This window comes from Anas acuta, chromosome 8 (genome assembly GCF_963932015.1).
Source record: "Anas acuta chromosome 8, bAnaAcu1.1, whole genome shotgun sequence".
NCBI lineage: Eukaryota > Metazoa > Chordata > Aves > Anseriformes > Anatidae > Anas > Anas acuta.
In genome coordinates this window covers 31,068,420-31,082,359 of record NC_088986.1, presented here as the reverse complement: position 1 = coordinate 31,082,359, position 13,940 = coordinate 31,068,420, and the positions used below count along the sequence as shown (strand labels likewise).

The 13,940-nt window shown below is 39.8% G+C and overlaps 1 protein-coding gene across 5 annotated transcripts in view; it reads right to left on the bottom strand.

Annotated features, from left to right (window-relative positions):
* The window catches only part of BCAR3 (BCAR3 adaptor protein, NSP family member), a 98,125-nt gene that overhangs the window by 47,302 nt on the left and 36,883 nt on the right, over positions 1-13,940 (bottom strand). For 3 of the 5 annotated variants that reach the window (XM_068689991.1, XM_068689989.1, XM_068689996.1), the window contains exon 2: positions 2,086-2,413. In XM_068689991.1, the coding sequence (XP_068546092.1) occupies positions 2,086-2,405 (320 nt within the window). In that variant the 5' untranslated portion in view covers positions 2,406-2,413. Of the gene's footprint in view, positions 1-2,085; positions 2,414-8,173; positions 8,329-8,590; positions 8,797-13,940 lie in introns of those variants that run through there. The other 2 variants (XM_068689990.1, XM_068689992.1) reach the window with 2 other exon arrangements.

The window sequence follows — 13,940 nt, the reverse complement described above, 5'->3', positions numbered from 1 at the left end:
TATACAGCAGAACTCTTACCACAGGAAATTCAGACTTGCTCTCCCAGTTTTCTTTTAAAATATACTAGCAAATGGTACAGTCATCCAAAGGAGACTCGAGAAGTGACATATTTGCTGTCAAGTCAACAGTACCTCCTGCTCCAATGTAACTGGGCTGTCAGGATATGGAGCAGACTGTATAAAGATCTGTTGTTAAAATTAAGCGAAAGGCAGCAGTTGTTAACATAGTATCACCTGTGTATTTTAGCAAAGCCGCTGGAAAATCAAACACAGGAACAGTACTTGCTGTTATGACTCAAAATATGCAAATTCTATGAATAGGCTAGACTGACAACATCCTTTGAATTCCTTATCATTTCAAAAGCTTTGTTTTCATTCTGGTTAGACAGAACTTCTTGACCTTTTCCTTGCAAGCATTCTGTTCTTACTCTTACAGCTTGCACAGAGGTGTTCTTCAGAGGACAAAGAAAGTTATCAGTTACAAGTATTCTATATTTAATGTAGAAGTTCTAGTCTCCCAAGAGAAGAAATACCTCTTGCAAATCATGTTTACTAACTGTTCCTGGGAAGGAAGGTGTAAGAAAACTTCTATGTATACCATCATATTCTTTTAATAGCAGCAACCATGGCTGCTTGGGTTCTCTAAAAGTACAAGAATCAAAGACGTAAATTATGTTAAGAAGTCAGTTTGTGTAAGCAGGTATGTCTCAGAGGTCATTGACAGCAGAATACTGAACATGTTGAGGTCCTTTTTTCTTTCACAAGTAAAAGGGATATAGAGAAGAAAAATTTATTTTCAAGTGAGGAGAAAGTTTGATCTCGTATGCCACAAGCGAAAGCAAACAAAAAACACTGTACACACACAACCCCATATAATTAGAGCTCTCCTTCTCTCATGAGGTTTGAGAACATATCCTATAAATGAAAGAAGCAAACTGTGTATGCTTTTTCAGAAGTTGTTATTCGGTTACCTTTTCCTCAACCTTTATCTCTGTCACCCAAACAACTTGACGCTCACTCACCTTTGTGCCTTTAATAGATCCACTATATTGCACTGAAGTTTTCTTATGTTAGCTGAAAAAAATGTCCCCATTTTATAGACCTAAATATCAGAACAAACAAAGCTAATTGCAAAATTATTTTCTGTGGCAATTAATATTGGTGGTGAAGACAGATTCCCTAAACAAAAGCTATCTGTGAAAGCAGAATTCATAGCTATGAAAGCAGAATTCAAGATTCTTGAGAATTCTTCTCAGGAGTCATGGATATAACCAGAAGTTAGGCAATGACTACTATGGGAATAGTTTGATGAGCGTCCTTTGGGTTCTACAGAGTCTTCAAGAACAACAGCTCACACATAGCTCTAGGTAGGAAGCAGCTAGAGTACCATTTTCTCCTTTCCTCCACACTTCATCCCTGTAAGCACTGAATTCAAATCCAAAACAAGTTTGACCAGTTTGATTTTCTGGTTAAAACTGCTCTGTTAGAACAATGCAAAGGGCCATTACAAAGCAATTCAGTGATTTCTGATTCTTTATTTAAAGTTTAAATAAAAAAAGTTAAAGTTTATTTAAAAAGTTTCCTCCATGGAAACAGTATAGCAATGCTATACCTTTTAAAGGTTCAGAGGCAAGACCTAGTCCTTGAAAATTATTGTTGAAAAGCTCCACAGATGTCTAAATATCCAAATCCCTAAGAGCCACAGACACAGTGGCACAGAAAGCAATTTTAAACAGGCATTCATATTGAACAGCCCATACTGACTGATCTTACTGGAAAAGGGAAATTATGTTAAAGCCTGAGATATTAAGTCAAAAAAGAAATTCTCAGAATTCCTGAAATCTATGCATCTATGCATATGATTCCCACACAATCTCAAAAATATTGCCTGTTTCACATTGTTTTTTTTTTGTGTTTGTCTCCTCCCATCAAGAGCTAAACTGAGTACATGAGAAGAAATCAACTTCCATTAGCACTCAAAGTTACAAGAAACATCTGCACCACTAACTAGACATTTAGAGGTTTAGAGAAATATCTAATAATTCCTACGCAACGAGCAAACGTAAATTAAGGTTTTACAAGTACCTGGCATGGAGTTTGTTGCTCTTTCCATTTGGTAGAGGATACTCTTCTATGACATCTTGTATAAAAGGTGGCTGCTGCCGGTGTGTTCTGGTGTATGGTAACGTTCCCATGTGGCTAAATACATCACAGGATCTAATGGGAACTGTCCCCTTCTTCTTCCTGGGGAGAGTGCCATGGATAGAGATGTCTTGAAAGGAGTCTGAGTGCTGCTCAGCTAGTGAAGGTTTGGTGGTCAAAAGGTCCATGGAAGAAGCTAATGATAACTGATGATTCACCGGGACATTTCTGGGAAGACTTGCAAATTTCCCTGCAGCTATCATTCTTGGTTCTGGAAAAAATAAAAAAATAAAAAAAATCAAAGGACATCAATCAAAGCCCCATTTTAATGGAAATTAAATACCACAATTAACAAAAGCACTTAAAACCGAACTTCTGCTTTGCTTTAAGGCAGTCAGTTTCTTCAAGAGGTAGGCTGTATTATAATCAAGTCACGTTTGCTCCCAACTGCATGTGTCAAGGATGTGCATACTAACTTTTACACACATGAGAAGTCACAATAAAAAACAACTGATTTGAGCACATATGCAGCACCAGACCCTGAACTATTCTCCATTTTTCTGTATGAGGTTCCTCCTTTTTTGCTTATACACATCCTCTGAGGAGTCAGACATCAACTTAGAATCATTAACAAAAAGCAAAATTTTAAGAGCATTTAGGCAAAAATAAAAGGGCACTCTACAGCTTGGTTTGGACACTTCTAAATCCAGTGGCTGGCACACTGTGAGGGAAATACTTCCTGAAAAGTCTTGCTCAAGTAATAAATCTAGCAGAGAACTGGTCACATATTTACAATAAGCTGAAAACTAAAGGGCTCTACCCGAGAGATAAGGGCAGCAACAAATCACTGGAATTCTCTTCTGCAGCATGCACAGACTGCTGGCTCAAATCATTGCTGACATTAGGGATTTGCATAGCTGTCAGTCTCTTGTACCATCTGTTGTAACCTGCTGTACAGTACAGGTTTTTCTGTTATCATGAGCAAAAAACTCTCAGAGACAAACACTTCAGGCACATTAACAGATCTCTGTACTCATCCTCAAAAAAAAAAAAAAAAAAGCTTACTTCACTTCATAGTGGTACATGACAGAAGACAAGCTGCCTTATCCTATCCAGGTATGTTAGACTGCAAAAGCTATTCTATGGAATGAACGTCGTAAAGTCATCCAATCCGACATTATTTGAGCCAGGTACTAGTCAACCAGGTGTCTCCTATGAAAACTGGAAAAAGTGCATGAGCAGCACAGACTGATATGAAATCAGAAGCCAGGAAAGCTTTTTGGAGATAGAAGTTAGAAAGAATCTGTTCTGACTTTAGTCTAGTTTCATGTCAGAAAAAAAGAGTAGTACCTCAAAGGTCCAACAGCCTGGAAGTCAGCTTCTTAAACCTACACAAGAATTCCTCTGGTTTGGAGAAATGTACAGGTGCTGCAACAAAAACATAACTGGTTCTATACTCTCCTGCCCCCTTCTCCAGCCTCAGCAAAACAAAGACTACAAAAGTGTCACTGCACTGAAACTACTGTTATTTCTGCTCAGAGACTATCATAACAGGCTTAGTTTTACAGTAACACTAAAGCTGATGTCAAACCTATGAAAGAATTCTGCTATCTTCTGTCAGCTGCACTGAAGAGAGATTCACAGGCTGGGTAAAGTTTCCAGACATCCACCACAAACCCCTTCCCATTTCTCCCTTGTTGAAGGCCCTACAATAAATGTTTGCTCATGATAAGAAACGCTTAGATTATGATTTTTTTCATCTTCAAATCTGCCAAGACTCTCAACAGAGCTGCTATATACTTTAGTAGAAAAGCCTCTGGAAATAGCATCTCTGGTCTGAGAGAGAATCTGTTTGACCTCGGTAATGTTTCTTGTTGAAAAGAATAGAAAAGAGCTGAGAAGTTAAAAAGAAGTGAAACTGTTAGTTGTGTAGATCCAAATACACTTCAAAACCCTAGAGAAACCAAACCACATGCTCACCAAAAATAATCATAATAAAAAAATCTTTATCTTAAATCATCATATGGTCCCTTGATGTGAAATACTAAGTCACCTCTCCATTTATCAAATGCCTTGAAGACACAGTTTCTGCTGGTTAGTATTAATAATTATTTTCAAAACAAAACAAAACTGTCATAAAGCCAGGCTTGTATTACAATTGTATTGTGTCCATTATTAAGCAAAACAACTGGTACAGAGGGGAAGCTCTAAAATGCAAATGTTTACCACAAGGCTACAATTTCCTAGCTAGAGTAAAATGACAGAGCTTATTTCCAGTAAATTAATTTGTAAATTAATTTATTATTAGAAAGGAATTATAAAATTGATCTCAGTCAATATGGGGGGTGGGGGAGGAGGAGAGGGAATAAGCTCCTTATAATTCACACAATCATTTGAAAACTCAACCTTTTTGTGTTTAATGTAGTAAGGAAGCAATCATCATTTATAAATGGCCTAAAAAATGGAGGCTAGCTTGCTCATACAGCATAACTGTATTGTTATTCTCCTATTTTGGGGCTGCTAAGATTCTGTATTTAATAATAATATTTTCTTATTGGTTTACAAAAAAAAACCTCCGAAACTCTGAATTCTGACTATTTAAGTGTTTTATCCATTCAGCAAGATTTTCCTTGGCCTTTCTGCAAGATCATCACTATGAAACACGATAGTTCATGTGGATGGATAGCAAAACCAAGACACTTTAAAACAACAGACACTTCAGTTTAATAGCTGATACCAGCTGAGTCCATGATAGGCTTACAATGACAGTACACTCTCAGTCACCATGTGTTTGAGGATCCACAAAGAAAGGTAAGAGTCCCTTCTCCTAATTCAATCACAGGATAATTATATCAATCTAATAGGATTCTAATCTGATCTTGGAATTTTTCACCAAATAAATGATGATCTCCTGAAGTACATTATTTTCCTTTTAACCTCCCCTCCTAACAAGCCCTTTTTAAAGAAAACTGAACCAGACACCCTCAGTTATGTCCTAATCATTGTACCGCATAACTTACTCCCTTAATAACATCCTCCAATTCACATATTCAACACCTAATCCTAAAATTCACATCTGAGTTTTGTTTTGAGGAGTTGAGTTAGAGTCCCAAACGTAAGAATCTCAAGACATTCAAAAACTTGCAATACAGTTAGCCACAATTACACGGGCACAGAAGCTTTGATATATTCAATATTTCAAGCAATCCTCCCCTCAAAAAACAAAACAAACAGGTCTGCTAACCTCTATACAAATTTATCTGCTTGCTTATCTGCTCCTATACTAAGTGTTCTTCACAATTGTAAACTACGAATTACAACAATTAGCTTGGTAACAAAAGTCTTGCCAAACTGTCCATACATTTTTCTTGCACTCAATGTAAACACTGCAGGAGGAAGCCTCCTCAGCTGAAGACTCTGGAATATCTCAAATACTTTAACGTATGATTCAAAGAATGTTTGACTTTGCTAGAGATAGAACCCCTGGCAGTTTTACTCCCTAAGAGACAGTGAACTTAAAATATCTGTCATCACGCAGTCAACAATGGAAATGGTAGAAATTATAGCGGAAGGAGAGACCAAAAGTAACTTAAAAGTCCACATTGATATTTTTTATAGAGAGTGCAATTTCTCTTTCTTCAGTCTGTAATTAGGGAAAGTATAAGGCAGAAGTATAATTGGCAGAAGTCGGATTCTGCATTCAGAGAACTGGAGGGCATGAACTGTTTCCAGGTAATTTGTGGTATGTCCTGTCTTTTTGTTGTGAATGGGAATGAGGGAACACAAACTAAGTCATCTTTAAAACCAACATGGCCTTTAGGAAACCATATGAGATCAGACACAGAATAAAATACCTATCTGGTGGGCAAGACCAAACATGAACCAAGATCTAATCCAGTGGGGTGTGCGTCTCTTCACATCATTGCTCAAAACCAAAGAGAACCATATAAACAATGAAACAAACAAACAAAAAACTTCCTTTGCTCAAAAATAATATATGGAAATTCTTCTGTTTATGTCCTTTTAGCTTTGGGATGCAAACACAAACTTTCCAGCTCAGTCTTCACACACTTGCCGATGCAGTTTGCAGTCCGAAGCATTCTGAAGCTCCATTCAACCCGACACAGGTACAAGAACAAGAGGCCCTCCCAACCCACAACACAGCACAACTGGTGCCAATGGTTGCTACTTCATTGTTTCAGCACACTGGAGGAGGGTAAAGGAAGGAAAAGCAATCTCCACTTCGGCCTCAGAGATTCGTGAACAGCATAACAAATAGAGCAAGTACATGGTCATGCTAATGGAAGTCTCATAAAAGGGAACTGAAAAGCAGTTCCGATCTCTGAATCAGACTCTCAAGCTATCTCAAAACTCTGAATTATAACTACATCAGTTTTGGACATTAAAAGATTCACACTTCTCTCAAAGCCTTACTCCTAACAAGGAGAATCCCCTGGACTTCAGACTCACTGAAGTCTATACCTGTTGCTTATATCACCCATGGTACAACACTAGACTCAGTTTTTACCATTGTTTTATCATTATATATTATTATGAAGCTAAGAGGGTTGAAAATGGTTTAAACACATCCAGTCAAAAACTGCCTTATGTTCTCTAGTTGTTATGGGATGTAGTCAACTTTCATGAAAACCATACTTACTTTTGACACAGTACATTTCCATACAAGTTTCCTCCATCTTCCCTCCCTCCCTCCAAAACAGTAACAGGAGTGGGGATATAAAACTCTTCTCTTGCCGTTGAGCTACTTGGTACATTTACATGTGCTATGGATATCCATGTGGGAACTAAAGAAAGCAATCAATTTCAGTGGTAAAGAAAGCCAAGTTCAGGGGGAAAAAAAAGAAAAAAAGATAAATTTAATTTCCTCAGATTTATTTTTTGTGTAGTAATAGAAAAACTTAGGGAAACACAAAAAGCATGACTGAAAAGCCACAAAAGTTAATATATTAGTGGAAGAAATGAAATCAAAAATAAAGCTGCTATAAACTGAAGGCAGATTACATGTTATTTCCCAAGAAGCAACATAGTCTTTTTCATTTGTGTAATAAAAGAGAGATTATTTCTACTCCTAAAATGGCTACAATCTGCATTTTATGTTTTTTATTTTGTTTGTATTTTAAACAGGATAAACTTCTGCGGTAGCTGCTATTGCAAACAGGTCGCAGGACTATGAGAAGAATATTAAGGTTCGATAACCTACAGCCTGTTACGATAAGGAGAAATAGATTGAGAAAGCATACACGATAGTTCAAAGGCTTTAAGCTACTATCAGAAAACACATGAGTCTGTCAAACATCAAAAACTCAGCACCAGATTACAGACAGGTCAGTGCTTCCAAAGGCTCCTGAGTCATCAAACTCTTCTTGCTCTCCTCCTTCCTTGTATACATGCATACACACATCATTTCCCGCATACATCCTTGCACTGTAATCTGACAATATATTTTAAATGTGCTTTATAACTAGTACTCTCGTGAACCAGAACGCATGCAGAACATGAAAAAGTGATCACTGAAGAGTTCTCAAGAATAAACACGTACAGACCTCATCATTTGGCCTATACTATAAAATTATCTCAGAAACCTACATGCCCAACCAGTCAGCCCAGTAATCCTGAAGCCTTAACTTGCAATAACCATTCTATCCCCATTTTGCTGGCAGAAGCAGACGTCACCAAGGCTACTGTCAAATCTAAGCATTTTTTCAGCTAAAGCTTCAAAATACAAGCTTTTATTCCTCCTCTCATATAGGAAGTCATTTATTACTTTGCTTGCTGCTCTGTTCCCACGATTTTAGTACCAAAAAGAAGAAAAAATGACTCTAACTGCAAACCAAATATTTCAAATTTTTTTTTCAGCAGCAAATACTCGCTTTATTATTTTGAACTAACAACCAACTTATCTAAATTGCAAATTTGGACGGAAAAAAAAGAGCCTTTATACGAGCGCCTGAGAGAAAAAAAGAACAAGTCAGTAAGAAGAGCATTTCCTTTCTCTGTCCTCGGCAAGTACCTCGGTATCTCAAGCGCGCCCTTTCTGCAGCTGGGCACCACCCGGCAGCTTCCCGCGGACCCCGCGCTATGGGCGGAGGCCCGGCCGTCCCGAGGGCCGCCGCCTCACGGCCGCCAGGGCCAGGGCTGCCCGCCGGACCCTTGGCCGTGGCGGCGTGCCAGCTTTCCGCCCTCCGCCCCGAGCAAGGCGCCGTCCCGCACCCACCGCTCCCACCGCCGCGGCCCCCTCGGGCGCAGCCGAGCTCCCGTCGCGGTGCCGGGCGCTCGGGGCGAGCTCCCAGGCGGCGAGCCGGGACGTGCCGGAGAGCCGCCCCGCCGCGGCGGCAGCTGGCGACAACCGCCCCCAAGGGGACTCCGCCGCAGCCCCCCCCGAGCGCCCCTCCGCTGCCCCGGCTCCGCGCCTCTCCGCGGGACTCACCTCAGGCGCCGCGCCCGGCTGCCGGACGCCCCTCACCTGCTGCCGCGGCCGGGCCGCCGGGGGCTGCGGCTGCGGCTGGGGCCGGGGCGCTGCGACCGGCTCGGGCAGCGGCGGGCGGCGGTTGCCGGTCCCGGCCACTCCCTCCGAGGCCCCGCCACGCCGGGCGCTGACATGCGGTCACCTCCCCGGGCCCCGTTTCACGCGTTGAACAACTTGGCTGCCGTAATTTCTGCCGCTGAACCAGGGTTGCGAGGCGAAAAGTAACAGTTTCCCAAATGCACTCCGCTGACGGACAGTTGGGAGTGTCATTGCTCACTCTCCACGTTACTGACTTTAGCAGCCTTCCCCTCATCCCACCACGTCACATGAAGATATTTGTACAACATGCTGGTGCTATAAAACATACTTTCTAACACAAAGACTCAAATACCTGCAGAGGATCAGGCAGTAGTAACACACTGGCCGTAGACAACAAACCCATTGCCCTCTCCTTTCACACAACCACAAATGCCAAGTTCTCTTTATGCCCTGAAGAACAGCACAAGGATCCACAAGGACCCAACCCACTCCCCTCTACCTTTTCAGTATCACCTTTAAGACATGTATTCAGGTCACCCATCTCCTTTCCCGAGGTAATCCCATTTATTGCTTGTTTTAGTCCGAACACGGCCTGTGCATGCGTACAGGTACACACCACAGCCTTCTCTGTGACAGATTGCTCCTATCAGTCCAAGCTAAGACTATTTACCCATCCTGTATGTTGCAGAATTAAGTATTGGGAGACTAAATTTATTGGAAAAGTCTGAGAAATCAAGAAAACTCAAGTAAAATGGTTAGTTTAATACAAGAATTTCTATATATATATATAAATATATATATAAATTATAAAATACATAAATTTTATATATATATATATATATATATATGTAGAGAGAACTCCAATATGTTGTAGAGGAAGAAGAGACTAGAGAAAAATAGAAGAATGGAAAAATAAATTTGTCTGACGTTCTAAAGTACAGGAAGCTCACAGTGGCATTTCTGACTGGTGCTTCCCTCCCCATAGCAACTCCACTTTGGTTCCGTAAGGAAGGCATGAGCAGTAGGAAAACATTACCGTTGGTATTGCCACACCCCTTTTACAGCAACTACTTCAAAAACAGTTAAGTTTAGGTAAAAAAAAATAAAAGATGACAGTTTCCCGAAGGATTCACTCCCTTGTGGCAGGACCTCACTCACCACTGGTGGCATGCTGGTGGACACCTTTGTACCTACATGTATTTCCTCCCAAATTACAGAACATAATAACGTTATACTGATACTGAACAAAATCTTGAAGTTACAATCTAAATTCAAACTGTTCTCACACAAAATGAGGTCTAAACCCACTTTTTTTTTTCAACAAAGGTTGTCCCAAATGCAATGACATTTGAGATACTGGTGAACTAGGAAAGATGGCAAATCTGGGACAGCTGATGGCAAGCTGTGATGGTAGCTTTTGTCACTGCCAGTTGTGCAAAATCAGGTAAGTACTAAGGACAGGAAAATCGATATAAACGATAAACATTTCAGCCACAGTGGCAGATTCCAGAATGTCATGCCATGTGGAACAATCTATGGGGATTTCCCATATGGTATTTCAGGCACAATCTTTCTTCAAAATACATGTACAGCTGTGGGAGGGAGGGGAAGAGCAGGGAGAGGGGGAAAGGAACCCATACCGCCAGAATGTGATCCTGTCCTGGACAACAAAATGTCTCACTCTGTCCTGTGCAAGAAAAACATAATTATAGTGAGAACATAGAAAGAAGAGTTGAGACACTTGGCTTACGCTTTTCATTCTAATGTTCTGATGAATCCACTTACCTCCTGTAAGTTTTTTCTAACATACATCACAGTGGTAAATATATTCACAGGAAAGACCATATAGTACTTTCTCAGTTGTCATAAAATCATAAAGGTCAGAAAAGACCTCCATGATCATTTGGTCCAAGCATCCCCCTACCACCAATGTTACCCATTAAACCATATCTCTGAGTACCATTGAGTGAAACACACTACATAAGTGCACACTAGTATTTTCCTCATTACATAAAGGAAAAGGTTTTGTTTCTACCATATCTTCCGTAGTTCACTGAAAAATCTCTAAAATACCATGCCAAAAATTCAGATCAGTTACCACATAATCATCAGTCGTAACATATACATTGACAGATATGAAAAATCTCAGGGAATTTTTAGGCACAGGCATTACGCAGGAAGTAATGTCATGGTTCATTGTCATGTTTTATGAATAAGACCTAGAAAAGCAGTAGTAATTTCCTTAGTAACACGACTGGGTGCTCAGTAATGGGACTAGTAGCTGGGCAGCCCTGCATAAACCATGATTACTCTTACATGAGTCATTACATCCTTTTCCTAGGCGTTTTATTCTGTCTTCAAATGAAACTGAAAATTGGTCTTTGTCTTCTTACATGACAATTTACACAACACATCCTTGTATATTTTCAATACAAAGCTTTCAAAGAAAATTTGCCTGCAGACTGTTAGAATGATTCACAGGGCTGCTGACACTAGCTGCATAAACTTATTGTGAGTTGTCACATTAAGTTACTGAGTTATTTTGAATTAAGTTAGATTAGATTCCTTGTTGAAATATTTTAGGTGTTTTCACATTTTATTAAATCTACTTCAGAAATGGGATTACTGAGATGTCAGCTGAAATCTGAAACAGTAATGCCCTGAAACAACCACAGCACCTCTGCGAAGCCCTCCCTATCAGTATTCCATGCTGACCCGCCTTAGCCATTAATCATCTGTTTGTCTACATGGCATCATGTTATCTCTTTATCACCTTGCCACAAAACTTTTAGTGGTGAATCACTGTACTTCACAACATCAACTGGGGAAGGCTGAGAAACCAGCAGTGTGCTGACCATCACTGGCCACACATTGCTCACAGCTGTGGCCTTGTATGGTCACCCTTGACTTCTACTTTATGAAGAAAAGGAGTATGTAAAGGTGTATCTTTCCACCTAATGCAAAGACACCTATACAAATCTGAACAGGTAAGTGAGGAGGAACATAACTGGGGCCCAAGACAGTCCCAAGACTTATGCTGTTGTATCTTGCTTACTTTAATTGTGCTAAGAATTGGGTACTTGGTTCATGAAAGATCATTTTCAAAATGAAAATGGCTGGCTCACCATTACAACCAGAGGTAATGCAAGGAAATAGGAGGATTCATTGAAACCTTTCAGTTTAACCTTAAAACATCAGAATTCCTTCCTAAAATATCTAGGAGGGAATCTGTCTGTTCCAAAAGCAATGCTGTTCAGCTACAGTGATAAAATGCAGAAGTAACCACACAAGATGAGGACATGGTATGCATGGATTGCTCACACAGCAGTTCTTGTGAATTTCCTAATAAACAAAAGTCAAAGCAAGTTTCTACTGTAGGCTTTTTTTTTTTAGAAGAGAAAGGGCCCAAACAAACAAAATGTTCCATGCCCTCTACTCCCACAAACACCACATGGAAAAAAATAATGCTCAGCATAACTGTTGGCTAGGAAATCAAATTAACTTGCTGGTAATTTTAAAATTAATGGAAGACATATCAAGCTCAAGCTAAATTAGAATGAAAATACCAAAATGGGACAAATGCACACATCTGAAAGTCTTACGATACTTAGTCAATATTTAGCTTGAAAACTATGAGCTATAGCAACAGTAAAATGTGCCCTGGTTGGCAATGGAAATGGACAAGGTTAGCCAGCAGCTCTCCAGACCTCCAGGACAAAGTTACCAATATCCAGTCTTGCTATTTGGTCTGTCTTAGTCCTGGAGATGTTAGGTATTTCAGAAACTTTAGAGAGCCATCTGTTATGAGTGAGAGTCAAGAAGCCTTTGCAATCCCTAGCTTCAAAACACTTTGCAAGCAGATATGTCTCATAGCTGATCATCCTGGAAATAATGCTGTAGTAAAGCAGGAGAGTTTGAGGAGTTATATAAACCTGACCTAATTCAGTGACAAACTGGAGCATGAGCATGCTCTGGCTTGCTGAAGTTTCTGGCTTTAGCACATTTAACTTTTGCAGCTCTAGATTAGTGCAGATTGGGTTCATAGTAACACCAGATGTCTGATCCTCATTCGCTACTGGCTAAAAACGTCACTTTCGACAGATCAGAATTTTCCAATAGGAACTGGTTTACTGCTAAACCCCTCTAATCTGCAGCTCACACAAGTGAGTCTTAAATCAGAAAGAAACTAAAAATTTTGGAAGGATTTTCACTGTAGCTATCAGAAATTTTCAGAGCTGCTTGCTGCTGAATTGTGTGTGCCATGAGTATCAGCCAATGCTAAACCAAAAAACTGGGTATAATACAGCCCTTGCCAGATAAAATAAAAATAAATATCATCTTTAACTATCAATTACCAAATCCACTCTACGCTATAAAAATAAACAATTGCACGTATTCTGTGACAGTAACATGTTCACCACTACCACCTTCAGTTTGGCATTGAAAATCATGTCAAAAAACTTGAGCTTGCATAGATTAGATAGACCTGTTGCAGAAGCATGAAACATGGGAGTAAAACTGCATCAAAACTTTTTTTTGTTGTTGACTAGTTTTGGTAAATGACACTAAACTAGAAGACAATACCAGAAAGAAGCTGTGCAAGGTTTTATGGGTTCCTTCCACCTGAGGGTCCATTTTCCTTTTTCAATCTAGCAAAGGAAGAACTGTTACTGTGGAGCTAAGACTTCCTTGTAAGGTTCTTTTTTTCATGTTTCTGTTAAAAGTCTCAAATACAAGAGAATTAACAGCCTCTCTTTGAATGTGACAGATGTTGAAGAGTTTTGTTTAGAACATAAACCAATGTAAAGAAAAGGATAAATAGAAGGCCAGAAAGCAGCCCTAAAAAGTTGAAACTTTCAAGGGATGAAATACAGTAAGAGGTGTGTGTTTACACATTTGTAACAGCATCTGTATTTCTGAGCTCCTTAAACAGAAATGCCAAAAACCTCCAAATCCTTATATCTCTCACTGAGAGTGAAATAGACCACACAGGTAGCAATATCACCTCTATTACACAGATGGAAGTGTTTAAAGCAACCTCCTCTCCATCTATTGGCAAAGCTACCAAAATACTTTAGCACTAGTCTGGAATCTGCCAGGTTGACACGACATACCACTGCTCCAAAATGCTCTGGTTGTGTTTGCATTGTTTCAAACAGAAGTAAAAAAGAAATAATGAGCAAAAGGGCTTTATCTGAGAGTGACAAAGGCAAGATATCTGGATTTAAAAAGGCAACACCAGTTATGGCTTTATGCTATTTCGGCCTTCTGA